Here is a 25,662-nt window from a genome sequence, read left to right as displayed (position 1 = left end):
TTTTCAACTAATGTCTTCATAATATGGCACTGATTTTAGACAAACTGGGTATTTGCCATCACGGCAGATAGAAAGATAAGTGTCTTCCTACATGCTGATGATACGGGTGTAATTTTCAACAACTAGAATTGATTTCAGGATACAAATAATTCTGCAATCCTACTGCTGCCAGAAAGAACTGAGCATCACCAACTTTATCAAAATGAAAATCATTTTCTTTGGCAGACAAAAGGCAGTTGATCAAAACTCCACACAATGAGACAAGATATTTCCATTTTGTACAAGCGTATTTTTTCTATAGCTTATCCTGGAAAGCATGACGCAGAGCTATGCCGTTCAATATCACTTTTTCTACGTGAGCATTACTCCTCGGCTTTCTTTTTGACGGCTGGGAACAACACCTGCTTTGAAAACCTTCCAGGCCAGAATAATCTTTTTGTTCACAGTATCCTGTGGTGTGGGACTCGGGACTCTCCATCTAGAGTTTTCTAATGGTGGGGGCAGATTCAAATCTGCTTCCTAAAGACAATCTGTGCTTTGCCTGCAGCCCATTTTAGTGTAAACTTGGAGAGGTTTTATTTTTACATTGGCAAAAATACTGGTTGGACTTCTCCACATTTATAGTGGAAGCATTTCTCTATTGCTTCGCTGTATTTTTGTACCATTTCTATCATCTATTGATATGAAAGTAGAAAATTCACATTCTAAGTGCTCATTAAAGGCTGACCTTAAAATGGTTAGTAGACATCCTCTGAAGTATCTGTTCAGCCCTGTGTCTAAAAACTCCCTCCACCCACAGGGCAGGGATTTGGAAGATTGTTCTGTCTCTGGCACCCAGCCATATGCATTGAATTACTGACAGATGCCTGACCCAAACTGGACCAACCACATCCCTCGTTCAGGAATTTGGGATTACGATTCACAATCAGCTTGGCAGTTTTCATGCGTGGTTGACAATAAGGGAAATGTGATTTCTATGCCATAGACGTATTTTCCTAAATGAACACAGACAACAGGTAAAACTAGTCTTTAGAGCACGAAGCAGAGATGAGTGGATGTGCGGATCAGGAATAACAGCTGTCTTTCTTTTTCAGAATTTTCCAGCTTCTTGTTTCAATCTTTTTTGAAGCCTCACTGGGACATTTCTTCCTTCCTCTTTGCTTAACCCAGCTCATGGTTTATGTGATGTCTGCATTCAAAGGGTCCTATTAGCGTATTCGAATTTTAAGATCCTAACAGACAAAATTTTTAGAAAATAAATTTAAAAGGTAACTCCATTCATTTGCTTCCTATGTATTATAGTTTTTCTTTTAAAGTCTGTGTGCATGGAATGAATTAAATAATCTTCTTTTCTCCCATCATGGAAAATTCATCTTCAATCAGTGAAACTTTACCTTGGCTCTTTCAAAGGTTGTAGTCAGAAAATTTCACGTCGAAACAAACAAAAAACTTTTGTATTTGTTGAAAAAGCTGCTTGAGGTCATTATCCTCAAAGCCCCTTATAAATCTTTCTTAGCACACTTGTGCGTCATGATTATATGATAACTTTTCTATTCTCTGGCTGCTACTGGAAATTTCAGAGGCAGAGCTGGCATGTACCATCTCTAGTCATGATTATCAGAATGAGACTTTGTCCCCTCTTGTGTATATGGATCTAATTTCCTATTTTAGTTCTAATCCATTAAACATTTTGTGTGTAGATTTTAAACTGCCTTAGATGTTCTTAGGAAGAAGAGAAATGCAGATAAAAAGCAAGATTCCTCTGTTTAGCCCTGGGAGGTCAAGATATCTTGGGGAACCCCACCCCTCCTTTTATTTCACCTACATAAATTAGACAAAAACTTATTTTAAGAAAGCATCCTTTAAAAAAGCATCCTTATAAAAACTGAGAGCAATTTCGATATGTAATTATATATGGGAAACGTTGTGTTATTTACTGCTGAAAACGGTCAGCCTTTTTTGGGATCTAAAACATGAAATTTGGACTATTCTTGTATTTCATCTCTATTGATGGATATTAATGATTTATATTGGTTATATATATATGCATGTTTGGGACTATTCTGTTAAACAATAAGTAGTTGTCCAAGATTTCCAAGAATTCAAAGGCCTTCTGACATACAGCACAAAACATGACAGAAAAAACGATGCTTGTGCCAAAGGTAATTAGAAAGGCCCCAAGTCTTTTTGGTGTGTTCTTACCTGGTGCTCTGTTTGCCTGTCAGATAACTTGAAATAACTTAGAAAAGGATGGAGTAGCCTTCTTTTCAGTCATTCTGCTCAGTTAAAAATGTGATTTGATTCAAGTTAGAATATTCTCAAAACTGTGTCTATTCAACAATTTGAAAAGTAAAATCCTTCCTCAAGCAAGATACTCTGTTTATATTCAAGAAGTAATAACATACTTAATACCTATTCTGAGCCCAAAATATCATTTTGAATATATAGCTAAGCTTGTTTTCCAGTAAGTTGCTTACTTCTGTGCAAGGGAATTCATGCGATGGCTATTAATTTAATCTTTAAAAATTTATAGGTGGCGTTGGTACACAAGTCTCATTTCCACTTGAAAACAGAGGACGATTCCACAGAGGCTGCCCTTCAGAAAGTCTTTCGTCAGAATTACATTCTTCTTTTTTATTATTTCCTTTTTTCTTTGTGTAGATGAGTAGCAGTTGATTCACGGCACAGGGTGGTCCAAAAAATCATACTGAACTCAGCAGAATTTTCCTCAGAAGAAGGGGAGTAATTACCGTTTAAAAAACATTTTCGAGAGCTTTTATGTGTTCTCCATAGTTCTAAACCATATGTTAACTTATTTAGTCTTCAAATTAATCATATGAAATGGTAGTATCATTACCTCCATTCTATAGATGGAGAAACTGAGGCACAAAGAGGCGAAGAAGCTTGCCTAGGGTCACAGAGTTAGAAAGGACAGCACTAGAATTGGCTTACAGATAGTCTAGTCCCAGAGTTCAGGCTTCTAACCACTGTCCTCTGTTGTCTGGTTGCAGTGAGACATTTGATGTTTTCCATATTTAAAAATAAAGTAGGCCAACTTCTACATAATTTGATTACTATAGAAACAGTGGAGACGGTGGTTTGGGGTCTATAAGGTGATGTTGCTGGAATGGGCCTGATGGAGGCCCATGACTTGCTTGCTGTGCTCACTAAGATTTGGTACCTCAGAAGTCAAATTGTAGAGTTTCCTTGGCCAAGTGAAATTGTCCAATGCTTAAGCCCTGGGAGGTCAAGAAACCCTGGTGAATTCCACTCTGCCTTTTATGTCACCTATATAAATTAAGCAAAAACTAACACCAAAACTAGCCAATGAGTCTTAATGGTAAATTCATGAGTTAAACAATAAAATATCAGGAGAAGAAGAATAAAATGATTTGATTGCTATTAGGGGTTGTTTATATACAAGAAGGTAAAGAATATTGTTTTTAATACTATTTTCAAGCTGTTAGAATGGCATTTAAGATTGGAAACTAATGACAATAATATAAATATTAATAATCATTTTATTGAGCTCTAACCACATGATAGCTGGATACTCTGTTCAGTACTTCACATGCATGAAATCATTGTATACTCACAAGAACATTAGAAAGTAGGTGGCATCCTTATACCCATTTTCCAGATGTGAAAACTGAGGCACAGAGTAGTTAACTGATTTATTCAAAGTCTGATATTTGGGATGTGATCAAGTCAAAGTTTCAATCTAAGTTTAAGTAAGTACAAAGCTTGAACTTTTGCACAGAGTTCCTGTTTGCTAGTTCTCTTTTGCTGTCTATTTACCTGTGAAATATCTGCCAAATTGAATTGCATGAATCCGTTGCTAATATAAAGGTTTTCTTTCTTCTTTCTGCTTGTATAAGTTTTTCCTTTTCTTCACGGCCAAAGTAAGACCCTCCTCCCTGAAGTTTTTGCCAGCTGCCTGGTTTGCAGTAACAATTAGGACTATGGCGACAGTTAACTGAATGATGATCATGTGTTCCATGCGTCCGATGCCGCACTGAGTACTTTTCTCACATCAGGAGGCAGATACTCCCCACCTTCCTTCTCCGCTCTACTCTTCACCAGAGTATCTCTTACTATCTTTCTTGGATGGGGTTTCCTGGGACACAGATTCTGCAATGGAGCTTTGTTTGCAACATGCTTATTGCGGAGGGACCTCGGCATGAACGTGTGGGAGTGCCAAAAGCCCATGGAAAGATGCAACTGTTGATTGACACACGGTAGCTGCCAAGACCTCAGCAGACCCCAAGGAGTGCTGGAGCTGGGATTGTCTTCTCCTGGGTTGTCTTGAATCCACACAATGGGGATGGGTCTTTGTACATCACATCAAGGAGTCTTGGATTCTGACTATCCCCAGGAAGAGGGCATGACCCTGTGGCATGCAGCTGCTTTTGGCCGGGGGCGGTATCTCCAGCTATGAGCCTTCAACTATGAGCTTTCAGCAGGCAGACCTCCCAGCAGCTGGGTCCTGACGGGGAAATCTAGGCAACACACCACACCTCTGCATATAAAATGTTTTGCTTATTGATGATTTATTGTGTTTTTCACAGGACAGCAAGGATTTTTGTCTATTTATACTATAGCGCGAGAATGTATGGGAGCGGGTTCTCACAAATATTTTTGAATGAATCACTCTACATACAAATGAATACAGTTCCAGTTTTCCCATGAGAAAACCAAAGCATAAATTAACTGCATTGCCTTCCTTAGGTCCTAATACCTGGAGAGTTTCCCATTTTTAGAGCAAAGGAAGATAATAAAGCACGTTTGATTTATTTCCCTTAATGAGTCTAGAACCCTTATGAGTCAAGAAACCAGGTCCTGTGACGCCTAACTGAATGCAGCATTTTTTCTTTCACCAGTTAGAATGCACAACTATGTAACGGAGGCTGAGACAAGCACCTTGTCATGACGTATTAGATTTGACGTCTGACTTTGCTTTGCTAACATATCACCATTACCCCTATGCTACCTAGATTCACTATTTTCAAGGTAAGTGACTGTCTACATTATCTTTGAAGGTTTGACTTGGGATGGCTTAGCTTCATTGTTCTCAGAAGGTTCTGGTGAGCAGGTCATAACTTACTGTGTCTTGAGAAAGTCTACAGATCACACATGCACTGTCAGGGAGACATATGCAGGCTTACGAGCTGGCAGAGAGCTAGCACGTCCTAGAATTTAAATTGATAATTCCAAAGGTTCTAGTACCTTCAGTGGTGAATTTTTAAGGCTAAAATAGTCTTTAGGGAATTTGGAAGTTATGAGAGCTATAGGAGTGTCACTGAAAGAAGATATTTGGCAAGTTTTATTTTTAGTATGGGTGGAATGAAGGTGAGGAAGTAATTAGATGTGTTGGTGATGGTTTCAGGGAGGTCAGTTATGGGAAGCTCACTGGGACTGGCCTTGCCCGTCTCCAAAACGACACGCAGCTGGAAGAAAAACAGAAACCTAGGAAATCTGAGCCTCAGTAGCAAGGTAAGGATGGCGTCACAGGGTCCTCAGCAGCCTCACATCTTGTGCTTCTTGTACTAAGATCATCATCCCCACCATTCCTTGCTGCTGATCCTGCGCTGTTTGAGGACGGCACTGTTCTCCAGCCAGAGCACGCAGCCGAATCACCAGAAGGCTTGTCAACACGCAATGTGGGTCCTACCCACAGAGCTGCTGATTTCGTGGATCTAGTATGGGGTCTGCAAAACGTGCCTCTCTGGTGTGTTCCCAGGTGTTGCTGATGCCTTTGGCACAGGGATCACGTTTTGAAAACCGTTTCTAGCAATGCTGACATCCTTCCAGTTGCTAGAAAGCTCCATGCTCTCTTTGATCTCTCCAGCTGCACACCTACTGTTCTGTCTACAGAGAGCAAAAGCTCTCCAATTCTCTCATTTCTTCCCTCCATCCTCACCCCACGCCTACTTTCACAGCTAAATTTCACTTAACTTTAAAGTCGCCTTTAAGACAGTACCTTTTGGAAGCTTTTTCTGACAACGTTTGTTTGCATTTTTCTCCTGGGCTCCCTTACCCAACACGTATTACTGGCTACTGGAATCTTGTTTCATACTCTGAACCTCTCACTAGGTGTTGTGAAAACGGGGAACTAGTGTATCCTTTTTGTGTTTGAATCCCCAGTGCCTACATCTGTATCTGGCCCATTTATTAATGTGGTTTGACTGAGTAGATGAGTGAATGAATAAGTTGAACAATTAAACAGTCTTCTGCTTGCTTTAACTTTTTTTTTTTATTGCTTTCTCTCAAGTGCCCTTCTCTTTCTCCCTCAAATTAAATTTAACAACAAACTATATCAAATTTTAAAACGAATTGTTTTTACTGCCAAGGGTAACGACTTATATAACAATATTTAAAACAATGATAATTTTATTCATTTATCTCAAAATGGGAAAAGGAAGTGTGTATGAATGAAGAATATACATATTATGTACATGTGCGTATACAGTATATGTATGTAAAGCTGATTTATGTAGCTGATTTATGTATCTACATATATGTATACACACTTATGTGTGTTAAATTCAGTAAGGAATATTGCCATGTTGATTGTTGATGGAATTGCCGAAATTATTTGTTGACAAAATTATTTAGTCTGCTCACTGATTATGCATCCAGCAAATCTAAGATAACTAATTAAAAAAAAACTATAGTGCAAGAGACTTTTTAAATGAATGCTGCTTTCCAGAAGCATAAGAGAATATGAAATTCAGTTTGATGTGAATCAGCTATTTTATATCCAGCAGTAAGATTGCCATATTCTGCTACTTGGCCTATCTTTATAGTACAGGAATGTGCTCACACATGTCTTGCTTGGGTTTGTGCACACACAGCTAAATCTTTTAAAGCTCTCTTGCAATTTTGCCAAGAATTCTTGTTACTTAATTTAAATTTCAAGGGAACTACTGTTTTGCTTGAAAAAGTAAAGTGTAACATGAACCCTTAAGCTGCTTCTTAGATCTTCATATAGGCGTTTGTAGAACTGGCTGTGTTTATTTTATAAACATTTGTCCATTCAGTACTGTGACCTTATGGTGAAATAAAGCACAAACAGTTCTTTTGCATTGGGCTAATACAAATTTAAAAGATGTTACATTCGATAATTTAAAATGATTATTATTGAAGAGTGGCACCATGCAAATTAAATTTTTAAACTATGTTTTTATGTTTTGACATAAACATATAATATTTAGTGTTCATATATTTTATATAAAATATTTTTAACCTGACTTGGATATTTTTACAACTCTTTAATTCAATTCTCAGATTTTCTTCACCTCTGAAAAATAAGGGACTAACATGTGAATAGAATTTGACTGGGAAGTAGCATAATAACAGGAACCAAAACTTTATGGTAAGTCATCCTTCCTGTCTGTGACTTCCTAAAGTACAATTTTGTCTCAGCATCCTGCGTTCCTAACATTTCCCTGTAAGAACCACATTTACTTATCATCCTTATGAGACTCTACAACCAGCTAGAGATCCCCTAATGCTTTACAACACCTTTCTATAAGTACTTACTGAACAACAGAATACTCCTATTCCCTGCTTGAGCTCAGTGCAGGACCATGCAACAGATGAGGATGAGAGGTCAACCACAATTAAGAATCATACCGGCCGGGTGCGGTGGCTCAAGCCTGTAATCCCAGCACTTTGGGAGGCCGAGGAGGGTGGATCATGAGGTCAGGAGATCGAGACCATCCTGGTCAACATGGTGAAACCCCGTCTCTACTAAAAATACAAAAAACTAGCTGGGCATGGTGGCGCGTGCCTGTAATCCCAGCTACTCAGGAGGCTGAGGCAGGAGAATTGCCTGAACCCAGTAGGCGGAGGTTGCGGTGAGCCGAGATCGTGCCATTGCACTCCAGCCTGGGTAACAAGAGTGGAACTCCGTCTCGAAAAAAAAAAAAAAAAAAGAATCATACCAGCAGTTCTGGATAGGCCTCCATATTGTTATTAATATAACGAGAAATTAGGTTTTCTTCACTTTGCCCTTGATGTTTTTCTAACAACTACAATGTGACTTTTGAAAAGCCACTTCAAAATACAAGTTGGTAAAGCTGATTTATGTAGTCTGAAGAATGGCTCTAAATTTTCAAGTGCTACATAGAGAATATATTTTTTACTAAATGTGCGGCAATTTGAAATACCCAAGGAACATTTTTCTCTCTTTAAGAATTCAAGGTTGTAAAGTCAAATAGCTTGAAAGAAAAATTTAAGCAATTTATATGATGGCTGATAGAAAAAAAAATCCATCTCAAATCAAGTCAAATTAAAATCAGACTTTGGGAATGACATACATCAGGAACTCTGTTATGGAGGGACTGTGTTAAAGATTTCTCTTCCTGAGTCCACGAGGGGTGTGGTTTCAAAGGCAGGAATTTCCCAGTGCCAGGCTTCCATACACGCACCCAGCTGGAGCATGAAGTTCTCTGTCTGACTTTCCCAAGCTGGCTAGGTAGAGAAATCCAGGGGGGCTTCCTGCTTCAAAAAGCCCTGGGAATGCTCTGGGAGGAGGGGGCTCCGTTGTGAACCAACTAGCCAATCCAGTATCAGAGTCAAAGATCAATCACTGCAGAGGACGTTTGAAAGAACGCCTCTCATTGGATGAGAACATGAATGGGGCGGGAATAACTATAGGATTAAAATCGGCGGCTCCTTACCTAGTGGGATTCCTTCTTCGGATCCCCTCCCACGGCAGCTGGGAGCTGTCTCTCCTCTCTCTTTCTCTCTGCCTAATAAATTTCTCTCTGCAAAACTCTTTGGGTCCAATATATTTTCTCGCTTGCTGGGACCCCTTTCCCTATTCTTTGGGGTAGGAGGCCAAGGACCTCATTGGAATGGGGAGGGAGCTGAGTATGTGGCCCCCGCCCGGTTACATTATCTCTAGTGTGGTTTAGTGATAAGCTTCCTGAAGACAGAGACCACATATTATCTCTGTTTTCTTAGCATTCAGAAGACTGCTTTTTATGAATACATGTAAAAAGTAAACAAAAATAAAATACTAAAAATATATAGGTAGAATAATAAAATACATGTCATGCATTTGAAGCAACACTGAGTATTTATAAATACTGAGTATTGTGTGTTTTTTGGATAATATTAATTCATATGATATTCATTGAATGCCTTCTATGTGCCAGGTGCATGCAAAGTACTATACGAGGTCCAAAAATGAGAAAGAAATGGGGAAATATTGGTCAAAGAGTACAAGTCTTCAGTGATAAGATGAATAAGTTCTAAGAATCTAATATACGGGATGGTGATTATAGTTAGTAATACTGTGTTGCCTACTTGAAATATGCTAAGAGAACAGATTCACACAGCATATGCAAATGAGAATTTTTTTTAAAAAAACAAACAAATGTTCCCTCATCTTGTAAAAACTTCCAGTCAAGGGATAATGGTTTATATACCAATGAAATAATATTTTATATAAGTTACTATTGTTACTGCCTTAAAAATAAGCTTACCTTCTGTATTAGGAAATAGATCTGCTGTTATTTGTTGCTTTTCTTTTAAATATGAACCACATTGTAACACTGCACTTTGATATGCATATTTTACAATATCTAAGTACCTGTTAATAGTCAATGATTTTCCTTCCAGGCCATTTAGCAAAGTTACGATCTTTAATATTTTTCATATTAAGGCCTTCAATCTGTCTTATGGTACATAAGCCTGGTTCCCATCATTTAAAAATCTTATTTGATCTAGGCATAATTGAAATAAAATATCTTTTCTTTTTTTGTCAAGGCAGTCTCTCTTAAAGGGAGACTTCCATATTCCGTGCAAATAGTTATTGTTCGTCAAGACCCTGCATGTTTTTAGGTCCTTGAGGAATCGCCACACTGTCTTCCACAATGGTTGAATTAATTTACATTCCCACCAACAGTGTAAAAGTGTTCCTATTTCTCCACATCCTCTCCAGCATCTGTTGTTTCCAGATTTTTTAATGATTGCCATTCTAATTGGTGTGAGATGGTATCTCAATGTGGTTTTGATTTGCATTTCTCTTGACCCAGCAATCCCATTACTGGGTATATATCCAAAGGATTATAAATCATTCTACTACAAGGACACGTGCACATGAATGTTCATTGCAGCACTGTTTACAATAGCAAAGACCTGGAACCAACCCAAATGCCCAACGATGATAGACTGGATAGGGAAAATGTGGTACATATACACCATGGAATATTACGCAGCCATCAAAAACGATGAGTTCACGTCCTTTGTAGGGACATGGATGAACCTGGAAACCATCATTCTCAGCAAACTGACACAAGAGCAGAAAATCAAACACCGTATATTCTCACTCATAGGCGGGTGTTGAACAATGAGAACACATGGACACAGGGAGGGGAGCACTACACACTGGGGTCCGTTGGGGGGAAATGGGGAAGGGACGGGGGGGTGGGGAGGTGGGAAGAGATAGCATGGGGAGAAATGACAGATACAGGTGAGGGGACGGAAGGCAGCAAAGCACACTGCCATGTGTGTACCTATGCAACAATCTTGCATGTTCTTCACATGTACCCCAAAACCTAAAATGCAATAAAGAAAAAAAAAAAAAGACCCTGCATGTTTAAGTAAATCATACTAAGTGCGTTATTTGGCCTCTTCGGAGTGTTATATTTGGTCTACCATGTGTACGTTAATCCAGAAATCTGCATTAAAACACTGCACAGCTCTGTGAACTTGATGCATTGAGATTTAGAAACAGTCTTTTGAAAATCTGCTTTGATTTAAAGACACATTATACTAAGGCAAAATATAAGTAATTAAGGGATAGTGAAGAATTGAAGGTAATAATAAAATATAATCATGTAGAAAATTTTACGTAATGACTAAGGTGAATAAGAAAAGTAAAAGTACTGAATGGGTCAAAAGGGAGCTCAATTTTGGTTCTAAGCATTAGGATGAAAAGGGTCTAATGCCATAATAACCCCATTCCAATGCTTACTACCTGTGAGTACTGTTCAGTTACTGTAGTTCATTACGCTTCGCTTTCCTGATCTGTAAAATCGGCATAATGGTATCCCCTGCAAAGGCTATACGTGTTTTAGTAACCAGAAAGGATTTTTAAAAAGTGCTTGGAACATAATTAGAATTCACAAATATGCTGTTATGAAATCTCATTGTAAAAACTTGCGTTAAACTGGTATCAACAACCTCCTAAACAAAGCGGGGATTTCTTTTATGACACGCTAAACAGGGTCCCAATTAGCTTTGGCACAAATTCTTATTATGAGGTGCCTTCGTTACTTTATAGGACAGGCTACTTTATATTCAGACAACCTAACTGTTAGAAAATTCCTCTTTCCCACTGATGTTTGCGTTTAGATGGCTACGGCTGCCAACATTGAAAGTGTGCTATTGATTGGAGATTATTTTAAATTAAACTCTTATATACTGGAATTTGTCCCCCTCTGGGTAGACTCATAAATATGAAATCTGCCTCCTGCTTGATTAATTAACTTTTTTATTACTCCACCAGGGTCAGCTGGTCCTCTTTCTGCTTCATGCGCCACCATTAATAATCATTCCAAAATTTCTGGCCGGTGTTAATAATGATGTAGCTAATTTCATCCTAAGTAATTGAAGCAGTGCAGATTGCGCTTCAGCCAACAGACTGGATCAAACATAATGGAGGTTTTTAAAAAGGCGTTTAAAGAAGAAAATGTGTTAACAACAAAATCGTCATTTTACCCTACCTAAAATACCCCCCAAATTTAGAATATAAAATTAATGTGTAATTAGACTTGCATATGTTTTTACATGACTCAAGACAGTTATGGGTTGTTACTCAAAATAATGCAAGTAATATTAATCTATGGCAAATAAAATTATCCAATTCTTTCTTTTTTGACTGGTAGGCAACATACTTTTCTTTAGTATTTTAACTTTTTGTAAATTATATTTTCCTTGTTTATGTTATTACATGGATATTAGAACCTAACTATGTGTAAGACATTTTCTGAGACACACAGATACACAGTCTATAATTCTTTATCTCAAATAATTTACAACTTAGTAAAGAACTATGCCCTTTGAACAATAAAATATTTAGAAAATCCATGGAAGGAGTGATGATTTCTTGCTGGCAAGAACTCTTCAGGAAGAGTAGCACGTAAGCTAGAGTGACCATTTATACTGTGATCATTTGTGGAATATTCCAGCTGGAAGTCATAGAAGAATCTTAGGTATGATAAAGATACAGATTATTTTGTGCATGAAGCATCCAAATAATCTAATTTTTCCAGAGAATATGTTAACTTGGAGAAATTGATAGAAATGATGTCTATTTGGGTTACATTTGGATGTGGACCTAATATCTTGCTGAGAAATTCACATTCTATTTAATACAAAATATACAACAATTTAGAATATTTAAGTTTGCAAATGGAATTTAGAAAAATTAATCAAATGGGGACATAAAGAATGCATTAGGGAGGAAGGAACTGAAACATAATCTTGCATCTTATTTTTAGGATCATTTCCCACCTATAAATTATTAAAATGAATCAAATTTCTTAAATATCAAATCACACTAAAACAGCTAAATCTTACGGATGTTTTCAAAATAACTAAGTGATTACATTTATTCATTTGTATCTACATACCACTTGTGAAAAAATGTATAAGGCATGACATAAGATTTTATTTTGAAATACCCACTGTAATTCAGTAATTTATTGTTTGGTTTGTTAATGTTGATTATAATAATTTTCTGATTATTTTATGGGCTATAAATTCAGTCCATCATGACTACTTTTGGTAAATAATACATTTTAAAATGTTGACAGATGTGGCTTTTGGGCTACAAAACTGATTTATGCAGCCTACAGGTGAAAACTTCAATTTACATGTTGTTAAAATGTAAGCGGTAATTAATCTTTTCAGGACAAAGGAATGCATTGCTTGTATGTTGGCAATGTATTAATTCTCATGGGTCATTTCGATAATTATTAAGGCAATGGAAGAGGTAAATTGCCAATTATTACATGTAAAATACTGATTTTCTTTCAAAAATTGGCTTTAAGCTATGGATTCTGCTCCCTCTTGATAGCTCATAAGCTATTTTTCAGCATTTTAGCAGAAGGTTCAAGAGGGCTACAATCTATTAGAATATATTTTATTTTGGTTTTAAAATTGCACATATAAAATTACTTTGTTACTATAAAATGGAATTTAATGTTGCATAAATCTTGATGGTGTTTTAATTAAAAACAAAAGTTCGATTTCCTTTATTTTATTACTTTTTAAAATATGTAAGTGTAATTTAGCCAGATTATTGTTAAAATGTATCAAATATGTTTTTTCAAGCAGTTTATAAGTTATGGATACTATTACTGGTGATGTCAACAATTTTGTATTTTGATTCTCATCTTTTTCTCCATTAAAAGGCCCTGAAAATAAGCTCAGAAATAATAAGAAATTTGAAGCAGTTAAAATTTCCTATTACAGCCACATTAGCCAAAAAGAACTGCACTTGACCTATGTGTGTGTGTGTGTCTGTGTGTGTGTGTGTGTCTGTGTTTTACGGTTAATGCTTTGCGGTATAATATGGATTTTATTTTACTATTGAGAAAATTCTTACTGGCTTCTAATACCTAATTTCCGTCTATCTTCCTAGAATATCCACATGACGTATTTTTATATTCTTACTTTCTTACTACTGATACTGTAATTTTATCGTAGTTTTGATAAATCTATTCTAAAAAGGTAGGGGGGAATCAAGTACAGTAAACTAATAAGGCCAGCACACAGTAGGCACTCAATAAATGCTGTTAGTGGACATAATATTTAACTCTATCTTTTGCCCAGTGAGAAATCAGATGAAACATAAAATACAAGTATCAAAATGCATTTTGATGTTTCCATGCAGGGAAACACTTTTCTGACTATATATGAGTGAATATCTATCAGTCAATTTGAGCCATCTACCAATCTATCTATATTTCTACCTCCATATACATATGCAATAAGGTTGTTTTATGCATTCAGGGAGAGGGGAAGCCAATAGCTCTGGTTCAAGTTGGGTCATTTTATGATGCTAACAGTGATAATTAGTAATGTTAGCATCTGTCAGCAAGTGAGACAGTCTCCACTAGCACACGTTGGTACTGAAAATGAACCCAAGCAAGGGTGTCAAAGTGCAAGAGCATTGCCATAATTTTTCTTCAGATGTCACTGTATTTGTAGCACAAGAAGTCAGTTAAGGACATTATGATTTTCAAAAGGAATTACTTCATAATTATATTATTGTCTGGATCACTAGCAAAGTCAAAGTTGAATAAAGTAAAATAGTATGACTAAAAAGAACTGAATTATAAATGACTTAATTTTGCTTACTTTCAAAAATTTGAATCAGACCATCAAATGAGATCGCTTCTTTCCAACCCATACCTCATCCCCATACTGTATTATAAAGTTAGTTAATTAAGTGGGATACACAAGGGAGAACTTAATAATAAAGCTGACATTACAATAATTCAGGCACTACTTGAGAAACAAAAGCTATAAAAATTTAAACAAGAGCCAGGAGGATATGAAGAGAAAAAGATGGATGCCATCAATTAGGATTCACATCATCATATTCTTGAATTTATGGGAAACCTACCCATATGCTACTATAGCATTATTCACTGAAATTCTCTCCAGGGTATAAACAGCAGGCTTTGAAAATGCTATTTAAAGCTAACCAGTTTCTTTTTTTTTTTTTTAATGATCCTTTACAGGTTTTTCCCTTAGACTGTAAATTGACTTAGGAGCTAGTCTGTGTTCTCAAACATCAAGTTTAGACACATACATTATTTTCAGGTTCTTCTTAGACATTTTATATCTTCAAGGTTTTAATCAAAGTCATTTTCACAGCATTCATGCATCAGTAATTCAGAACACAGTTTCCACCCTCTTCTGCTGCCATTGTCAGATAGTTCTAGGCTTCTAATCTTCTACCTCCACTCACTAGGTATCAGATTCTGGTAAAGCTACTTAAGTTTCTAAAATGAAGCATAATCTTGTCAGAATTAAATGAGGTAATATGTGTACATTGTTCAGCATAGAGTCTTGCACATATTACTACTCATATTAATCCAGGATTCAAATTCACCAATGGATCCTGAACATTTTCTGGATACAAGCAGATACTCTTAATATGACTAAAAAACGCTGCTGGTTGGGCCCCTGCATAACGCTCTACCTTCATAAGCACCATTTGTATCTTCACTGCAGCCACACCAAATTATTTGCTTTTTAAATACCTTACATTGTCAGGGGCCGTTGTGCTTTCACTGTTCCATGACTACTCTTCTTTCGAGAAAGAGCTCCTGCCTCTCGCCCTCCAGAAGCCTTTCACCACCCATCTGCGCTGAAACAGTATTTACTATGCTGTCACCAAACCTTTTGTGTTTCTTTATAATAGTACATGTCACTCATCTTGTATTTTTTATTTAAATTTTTATTTTCCTCCCACAAATATAGACTGAAACTTGTTTGAAGGCAAAGGCTATTAGCTTTTATTTTTTATCCCCAGAGCCTGATAAGATTATGGCACATATTACATGTCCTATACATGTTGGTTAAATGAATGAATTGTACTCAATAACTTGTGAGTATGAGACCTTTCTGCTAAGGAAGGACCTTTTCTTCTACATAACATCTGAAGAAATTGTCCTGAAAGTAGAGTGAGTTGAAATCTAAAGTTAAAACCAAATCAAACTGTTAATATTTAAATCAGAATTTTTTTTTGTTTTTAGTATTACACTAGATGACCTTCTCTAGAAGGCCCACATGAACACAAACGACTTATTTAGATGTAGCTCTATGAGTTTATCTGAGAGTGCATTTCTAAGTTAAAAATGCAATACTCAACAATATCATCCTTTAAAAGTTAGGTGAATTTTTTAAATCTGTGAAAAAAAGCAAGGTAAATTTGCAAAGGCTATTAACTTCTCCAGGCTGCGCAAGGAAACACAGCCTATAAAAGACAATGATTCGACTATCTGGACCAAACTTTCCTTGGACTGTGTCCTTAGCTTTATACCTAGACTAAGGTTTGACAAGTGGGCAGGGAAGAAAACAGTGAGAAAAACAAAACAAGACAAATCTTTTGATATTTTTATCGGGACTTTATTGCGGATCTATGTTTTGTGTTCATTATATTCTACTCCCAGTAATTTACTCTCTGGTTTAAAAAGTCAGTAGTCTCCAGCAGGATTTTAAATGCTATTACTGATATAAACACTCAGGTCACAACTATTCTTTTTATTAATTAGTTTACTCATTCACCCTAAGCTGGGTTACTTCTTACTTAAATACATTAGCACTTTCCCCCTTCTTATTTAGATATAATTGTAACAAAGAAGATCTTATGTGTGAATACCATTCATCAGAACAAGAGCAAAATATTCCTAAAATATTCATAAAAACAACAGCAAAATATTCCTTCTGTCATCGAATCTGAAACCCAAGTAGCTTCATTTTAAGGGAGTGAAAAACTGAGAAACTATGGCCTCTTTCATGGTCTTAGAAAAAACACTTCATAATAATATAAATGATAAGATTTAGTAGGAGGGTAGAGTAGCTAACAGCATAGGCCTTGGAATAAAACACACTTCCATTTCAAATTTTAGCTTAGCTTCTTACCGGTTACTTAAAATCAGGTAAATTTGGTAAACTCCTTTAGGCTTCTATTTTCTTATAGGTAAAATAACAACAAAAAAGAATACTTGTCTCATTGGATGTTGAAAGGTTTGAATGGAACAATTTCATGTAAAATATTTCGTATCGTTTCAAGCGTTTTTTTAGGGCCTCAATAAATGCTAGCTATTGTCATTGTTATCCATAAGGAATTACTATAATAAATTTACTTTTATTGAGTTATTATACTTATACAGGATTTTAACAATGAGGGAAACAGATTTTTATTATATATTTGGACACTTTTTCTTAAAGATGTGTGGCAAAAGCAATCTCTTTTTTTCTTACAAAGAGAGCAGTAAGATGGATTTCTTTCTTTCTTTCTTTCTTTCTTTCTTTTTTTTTCTTTTTTTGAGACCGTCTCTCTCTGTTGCCAGGCACCAGGCTGGAGTGCAATGGCACGATCTCGGCTCACTGCAACCCCCGCCCTCAGGTTCAAGCGATTCTCCTGCCTCAGCCTCCTGAGTAGCTGCGACTACAGGTGCGCACCACCACGCCCAGCTAATTTTTCTATTTTTCAGTAGAGACGGGGTTTCACCATGTTGGCCAGGATGGTCTTGATCTCTTGACCCTGTGATCCGCCTGCCTCAGCCTCCCAAAGTAATGGGATTACAGGCATGAGCCACCATGCCTGGCTGTAAGACAGATTTCTAAGGCCAAAAAGAGTTCAGTGGTAAAGCTGGGCTTAGAAGGAATGAAAGAACTCAAAGCTGATGTTACGTGACATTGGAACATCACTCCCATCATCTCCCATTTCGGTTTTCAGCATGTTGAGGCTCTGGAATTCATGTGGGTTTCTGATTAAACCCATGCCTCTGTATTTAAACTTATAATGTGTATGTCAGTGGTGTTCATCTCCTGACCACTGTTTTTATTGACCTGACATAACAGGCCAAAGTGTCAAAATTTTAAACTAATCGTAAAATCATTTGTTCACGGCTTTATTCTCTTCCAAGTTTTCATTCGAATCATAGGATGACACCAGGACTAGTGAACAATTAGGCTAATACTAGCCACAGAGGCTAAGGGTCCAATTTTGGCCACATTACTATTGTGGTAGAGTAAGGTATTTCACGAAAGCATTTAATGTAGGTACCCAAACATTAACTGAAATGACTGTATGAGTATTTACATGAACAAAATCTCATTTGAAAAAGCTATTAAAAACTTGGGACACGTGGTTTTAAAATATCAGGTCAAATTCGAAGGATACTAAATTCACAGCCTACGTGATATCTTTGTATGAAACTTACTTTCATCTCCTGTTTCAAATTCAAATTTCTGACTGTAGCCACTGTATCCCGTCGCGGTTCTCACGCGGATGTGAAATACGTACTTGGTGGCTGGCTTAAGCCCCGTGATGATGACGCTGGGGGCCTTGGACCTTGTGGAAGAGTAGGTCAGCTGCTCATGTTCCTGGGGGACAGAAAAAGGAGAAAAAAATGAGATAGAGTTATTCTATGTTTTCCTAGAAACATTCCAAAATCTCACTGAGGAATTTTGCTCTGAATACCCAAAGTACGGATTACAAAGAAGGGTAAGCATGGTTTTCCATAATTTGGCATTTAGTTGTGTCATTATGATGCATATGATATGGTCCTATCTGGAAATTTCTTAAGAAAGATGATTAATGGCATATAAACTGCGCTTGGATTTTTGGTGATTTAGAGTCCTGACCCAACTCTAAGAAATGGTGGTGGTGTGAGCACACGGTTACACAGAATGGCAGCTGCATCTGCAGCAAAATGGGCACATCAGATCAGACCACACCAGCGGAGTGCAAGGAGCAAGGTGGGAGGATTCAAGTACCCGCTACTCCCTTGTACCCGCAGGTAGTGCCAGAATGCCGGCACTATCCGTGGGTAGACCTGTGGGTGAAAGGAGAAATACACTAATGGTTTTTTCAAGTTTGAAATCTTTTATCCTGAAGTCAGTTACTTTGTGCTGTAACTCAAGTGATTCCCCAGCAGTGAAACATGAAGTTGAGTTAAATTTAGGAAACAACATGATGAATTTTTTTCCCGTAAGGGAGAATTGACTCCTCCCATAGATATTATAGTTTATTTTTAAACATACACTAGTCACATAGTGATTATAAGGTACATTGAAAAATAATATGCCCATGAAGAAGCACTGGAGACACAGAAAGGCATGAAAGACTTACCACACCTGCAGAATCGGGGGCAGGTTCTCAGTCTCTTGTGTGAATTGCCACATTATCTCACTTTACTAAATGGAAGTGAACTTGCCGGGGCATTCTGGATGATCGAGGCAGTCAGGGTGTGTTACAGGGTGCCTCTTGCTCGCTACCTCAGAACAGGACAGTTCATTTTACCTGTCCATGTAAGAGATCGTCCACAATATGCCGTGCTGGAGACAAGTTAAACCCCTACTCTTTTTGTATGGCGTTACAGTGAGTCACTTTACAATGATATTTTAATAGGGTATCTGAAAAAATGCATTTGTATAAACAAAAGCTACAGGGCAAGCTAGGTTAACAGGTCCTCAAGTTAATTTCTACCATTCTTGTAAGAAATCTAGAGATTTTCAGTGACGAAAAGTGACTTTCAAAGTCACTAATTGAATCACTCATTTGAGGCTTCAATTTGATCGGTAACATTCCCATCAAAATTTCATTTGGTGTTTGCCTGAAAAACCACTTTTATTGAGGAGACCTTCCCGACTAACAAGCCAAGTTATGAAAACATACACATATGGAGAATATGTCACACTTCATGTATTTGCTGGTGATGCTTTAAGATTTCAAACTCTGAAAATCATTTCTCTTAGGCTACTTTTCAGAAGAAAGGTCTTATCTTAAGGATCATTTTTAAACTTTATGACCTTACTTGTCAGAACTTTATATGCTCTCTGGTTATTCTGTGCCTAGCTAAAGAATTGAATTTGCCATTTATACCCCAAACAATTAAACTGTTTATTAAACGTAAAGTACAAAGAAAAAAATGAGTTGAGAATAGCAACATTTTAAATAAAAACAAAAGCCAAAAGACTGCAACTTTTATTTCTCTTTAGATGATATTAAGATTAGAAAGTCAATAAATATTTATCAGCCTAGCATAAAATACAAGGAAATAAAGTCTATAAATCACCAATGGCTACAATAATCTGTTAGGGGTTAAATTCAGGAGTTTGCTGATATAAAGGCCTGTATAGTTAGGTGGTTAAAACACATAATGTGGAGAAAAAGTATTTGTGAGCTATTAGAAAAAAAGATGTTGCTCCTGGCAGGAATTTCTAGAACATTTGGATTTTTCAATCTCATCATAGGCATGAGGAGAATATGCTACTTTTCATAGAATTTCTACAACATAAGAATTATGATGTATTTTGAACGCTGTTTCACAATGTGAAATGATGACTGCGAGAAGAACTTTAAAGCAGTGAAAAACAGCATTTCATCTCATTCCAAAAGAGAGAAGATACGGTTCAAAAGTTCACTCATAGAATGGCCCCAGGATAATTAACACATCGTACCCTGGCTGCTTCCTCAAAACATAGCTAAACAGTGATTTCCTACTCAGTAAAGGACACTTTTTACAGGCAGCTTTTAGCATTTTTGTTGTTATCTACAAAAGTGTACCTGTGGCTAAACCCTTGGAATAAAAATTCAACAGCAGGAAATGTACTCAAAAGGTTCTTCGGCCGACTCACTCGCCACGGGAGAGTGCTGCTGTCTTGTCCTAGGTCTTGGGGCTCGCTGGCATGATGAGGAAGGGGGCCCAGGAGGAAGCAGTCATGAGAATTCTTCGCAGTACACAGCAGACTCCTCTCCTCCTGGTGCTTTTAAGCTCCTGGGAAACCAAGTCAGCTTTCATCTATGATATGCGTAGGTAGGACACCATTGTCCCAGAAGTTTGGCCAGTTCCCTTTCTGCTGACACATCAACTCCAATTCAAAGGTGCTGTCACCAGGTAGAGACCAGGCTTTGCCACAGAGCCATTGAGGCTTTTTCTTTATCCTGGCAGGCTGAATTCTGAATATGTTTGGAGAGGGTATGTTAGCATGCTTTTCTGGAGTTTGTACCGTAATGGCATTGCTAGCTGTATGACAGGTAAATCTTCAGTTCTGCTAGGTAACACATTCCATTGCTCCTAAAGTTCTGTTTTTCATCTTTGTTGAATCTGTGATGAAATTCCTCTTCTCATTTTTAATGTTGTTTTATTTTTGTAATTTTTTTTTTCATGATCAAGCTTTCCAGAGGTTTGAACAAATTTTTGGCTTTTCCCTTTTTTTTTTTTTTTTTTTTTTTTGAGACGTAGTTTTGCTCTTGTTACCCAGGCTGGAGTGCAATGGCGCGATCTCGGCTCACCGCAACCTCCGCCTCCTGGGCTCAGGCAATTCTCCTCCCTCAGCCTCCTGAGTAGCTGGGATTACAGGCACGTGCCACCATGCCCAGCTAATTTTTTTTGTATTTTTAGTAGAGATGGGGTTTCACCATGTTGACCAGGATGGTCTTGGTCTCTTGACCTCGTGATCCACCCGCCTCGGCCTCCCAAAGTGCTGGGATTACAGGCCTGAGCCACCGCGCCCGGCCCCCTCTTTTTTTAATCTATTACATTTAATATCTGTTCTTACTATAAACGTTCTTTCTTCTTTCCACTTTCTTTGTGTTAGTTATGTTGTTTTCTAACTTCTTATGTTTCATGTTTAACTCATTCTCAGCACATTGTTTTGAATATATTATTTAAGCTTACAAATTTCATGCTAAGTGCTGCCTTAGTTATACTTCATAAATTGTCATATGTTTTGTTAATTAGTTTTAAGTACTTACTAACATCCAAAAAATACGATTAAAAATTATTTGTGGCAGATCCAGTACTATTACTTGGAAATTTTTATGGTTAAGATGTGGTATCAAAGTGGCATAAAGAGAATGTCCAAAGGCATAGTCCCATGGGTTGCAAAGCACACTGAACCGTGTGGATGCTCACTGGCTGAGAGCGCTGGCAACCTTTGCACTAATACTTGTTGGCTGAAAGTGAAACAGTTTGTTGCACGACCTCTCCTTGGCTGAGCACAGAAAATTGCACTAATTGTGGTAAAAGTTATTGAGAAGAAATGAACTTTAACATATTTTTAGTTATATCATTTTCTAAAATAAAATATATATACAATTCCTGTTTGACCTATTTGTATCCAAATTAAAAAAAAAAAAATAGTTCTGAACCAAATAGTGTGAACATAGAGCACTGTCAAACAGGGCAGGCAGATACTGTTCACTAGAGAAGTTAACTTCTGCTTACGGTTCTCTTCCCATGGGAAGATCCTGGAGCTTGCACTAGGCACTGCTCCTTCCAAGATGCTGAGAATCAAGGTGTTGATGGGAATCTTACTGTCACACTGAACCTTTCATTTACCTGAAATACTGATCTTAGCTTCGTCTCCACAGGTGTCAACTTTGCATGATAACTAAAAGGGATCCTTGTACTACAGTCGGGAACTCGTTAGCATTCAATCCGACATCTCAGTGAAAAGAAATCGGCTCCGGTGTTTAGATCCTGTGGCTACGTCTTTCTACAGTCAGAGACAACAGGGCCAGTATCAATAGAATACAGCCTGGAGAGAATCCGACGTTTGAGTTCTCCTGCCTTGAACATTATCTTGATTCTGCTTCCACTATGTACCTTGGCAAATTACCTTCAAGGTTTTGATTTACTCCTCTAGAAGACTGATTCATTCTACAGACATCTGTTGAATCTCATGGTATGTATGAGGTTCTAGGGCACTCTGTTAGGTGTAGCTTACAAAAGCATCAAAGTTCTACCCAGTTCTACCCAATTGAATTTTGAATTGAATTCAAAATTCAATTCTATGATTTTTTTCTCATGTCAGAAGGGCAGGTTCTCTCCCTTGTGCTGTGAGTCCCTGTCGTCAGCCCTCATCTCCCTCTCTTGGGTTTACCATTCCCGCTTATGGGAATAGATTCCACAGGCCAGCACAGTGGTCATCTTTTAGCTGGTTTGTTTTCTCCGAAAGCCTTTGGGCCTATGGGGATTTCCAAAAGGTGTCACCTCTTTGTTTTATTTTTAAATTTTAAATTAATTGGATTAAATAGATCATAAAAATTACATTCTAAATTATTCTCTAGACATATATATCTAAAGATGTAACAGCAATCATAACAAATGATTTACATAGAGCTTTACAATCATAATAACAAATGATTTACGTAGAGCTTTACAATCATAATAACAAATGATTTACGTAGAGCTTTACAATTTCCAAGATGTTTTCATACACGTTTAAAATCGAATCCTCATAAAAGTCTTGTGAAAGAAGAACTGGTAACATTTTTATTTCCATTTATCTATGATGAAACTAGTTCAGAAGAAAGAAAGAATAAGTAAATTAGCATAACAAGTCACACACTTGTCTGTGGCTTCCATCCAAGTTCGGCTTTTCCCACTAGACCCCATTTACGCAAATATGTCCAGAGCAAATATATCTATGAATTAGGCAGAGCGAAAGTCATTTTTTTCACACTTTATGTTCTTAACTGCTATATACTGTAAGTCACTTTAACACAGCTTAGGGACTGCATAGTAATGATTTGTTGGCTAATCATTATACAATGTTTATTTGAACAACTAGTTCCTCAACTGGAAGAAAAAGTTCTCAACACCAGGTGTTTAAATACGTGTTTCAAAAGTAAAATTATTGGCTACTAAGGTTAACAAATCCATGCATTCTGCATTTATTTTTATTTTCTATTGATTTTATGTCATATAGGCAGATATCAAGTAATACAGAACGCATAGAAATCACCCAATCGTACACGGAACAAGTGTTCTTGTTCAGGCTTGGGAATAGAATTTGTTTAGTAAAGGCGAAGAGATTCTTTTAGAAGTTTTGTTGTAAAAAGGTAATTTCCTGGCTTCAAGTCCTACCGATTTGAAAATATCAGGATCAGGTACAAGTGCTAATGATATGTCGTACTCTACTACCAAATCTTTTTTTGTTCCATTGGCTAGAGAACTGAAGCTATAGATTGCCTGAGAAATAAAATAATATAAAAAATAAATATTAATGGTTCTGTTAGAAGTCATCTAAGTCATGTATATCCTTTCTCTCTCTCCATTTCTGTGTTTCACTTCCTCACCCTGCCTCTCTGTCACAAACATACACACTCACATTTGTCAAACTGTGGAGATGTTTCCACGATAATCTTCTCAAAAATAAACAAATTAAAACACATTTAGAACCTGATTTATTATCTGCTGAAGGATATTTTGCCTGGATAAATCAAGAATTGCAGGGCCTAGAAGCTTCAAGAATGAAAGGCTATCAAAAAATCTTATTGCCTAAACTATGGCATTAGCAGAGCTGAAATTCTTTTGCCTGAATGAAAAAAAGATATTTTGCATGAAAAGAGAAAAGAGAAAAGAGAAGTTTGAATACTAGATTTGGCCGGTATTTAAGAATTACTTTCCAAAGGAATAGACACTGAACCCGGTGGACTTTATTTTACTGGTCCTTTTAAAAATGAGTTCCACCTGGGTACACACAATCATCATATTCTGGCTGAAAGAGTCCGTAATATTTTTCATATCTCTACTTCGATGTTGCAGTCTTTTGATTACTAATGTGGATTCTCAATCTTTGTGGAGCAAACATAAATATATTTATCATTGGAAAGGACAGACTTCTGTATATTAAATACGTGAACATTCTGGTATGTTCTTCAGTCTCTCTCTCTCTCTCTCTGTGTTTTGTTTCTTTGAGGTAGTCTTGCTCTGTAGCCCAGGCTAGAGTGCACTGGTGCAATCTCCACCTCCGGGGTTCAAGGGATTCTTCTGCCTCAGCCTCCTGAGTAACTGGGACTTGTGGCACACGCCACCATGCTCGGCTAATTTTTGTATTTTTATTCAAAACGGGGTTTCACCATATTGGCCAGGCTGGTCTCGAACACCTGCCTTCAAGTGATCTGCCCACTTTAACCTTCCAATGTGCTAGGATTACAGCCCAGACCTCTTCAGGCTCTTTTAGCATTTAGTTAGAATAAATAAATCCCTGAATGTCATTATCAACTCCAAGTCCACTCCAGTTCAAGATTTACAAAATAGAGTACCGGAATGAGTTACGTGTTAACCTAGGAACTGAGTTACAGCACTTCTGTAAAATAGGAATAACGATGAAAGAGCTTATAGTCATAAAGTCATCTATCTCTATTCTTGTTTCTAAGTTTCCTTGATTCATCCAAAGTTTTAATCTACTCCTTTTTTAAAGCTCGTTGGAGAAAATCTTATTGTACTTTAGCCAAATCATAAAATACAGAAAAGTGTTATTGGTAAAGCATAGCTTATTTATCTTAAAAAACTTAAAAACAACAGTATTAAAAATATATATATATGTAGAAAATGTCTCCTAAATATTGAATGAAATAAATCATGATTTTCTTTCTGCTAGTTAGGAATGTTTACTTAGAAACTCTGAGATAATTAAAAATTTTTAGAATTAATCAAGAGATGTCAGTTACATAGCCAACATACAATTATCAATGGTTTTCCTGTATACTAGCAATGACAAGTTACAATTACATTTTAAATATTTAGTCACTATAGCAACAGAAACCTTGTACTATCTAAATATATCACAAAAAAGTATGTAAGACCTACATAACTCCAGCTATAATATTTTACTGTGAGAACCAGAAAGAAAATTTCTTATGTATTTTTTTTCTTTGTCTTAACTGCAATGCTTTAGCACAATATTGCAGAGTAATAGTAAAAGCAGAAACCTTTTCTTTTCTACTTTAATTGAACAGCTTCTAATTGTGTTACGGTTAAATATAATTATTTCTGACTTAGATCTTTGGCAGACACGTAGTTGAGGACTTTTTCTTCTTACATTCTAGTTTTGTTTGTCGGCATTTTGTTTTTAAAATGTGAAATTAAGTCTGGATTTTATAAAACA

At 36.8% G+C, this 25,662-nt stretch overlaps 1 protein-coding gene across 6 annotated transcripts in view; it reads right to left on the bottom strand.

Annotated features, from left to right (window-relative positions):
- The window catches only part of EPHA6 (EPH receptor A6), a 986,592-nt gene that overhangs the window by 296,278 nt on the left and 664,652 nt on the right, over nucleotides 1-25,662 (bottom strand). For 5 of the 6 annotated variants that reach the window (XM_074389177.1, XM_039480541.2, XM_074389178.1 and 2 more), the window contains one exon: nucleotides 17,982-18,144. In XM_074389177.1, the coding sequence (XP_074245278.1) occupies nucleotides 17,982-18,144 (163 nt within the window). Of the gene's footprint in view, nucleotides 1-17,981; nucleotides 18,145-25,662 lie in introns of those variants that run through there. The other variant, XM_074389180.1, reaches the window with a different exon arrangement.

The sequence above is a fragment of the Saimiri boliviensis genome, chromosome 18 (genome assembly GCF_048565385.1).
Source record: "Saimiri boliviensis isolate mSaiBol1 chromosome 18, mSaiBol1.pri, whole genome shotgun sequence".
NCBI lineage: Eukaryota > Metazoa > Chordata > Mammalia > Primates > Cebidae > Saimiri > Saimiri boliviensis.
Note: the sequence above shows the minus strand (reverse complement) of the source record. Positions and strands in the feature narration are given on the sequence as shown.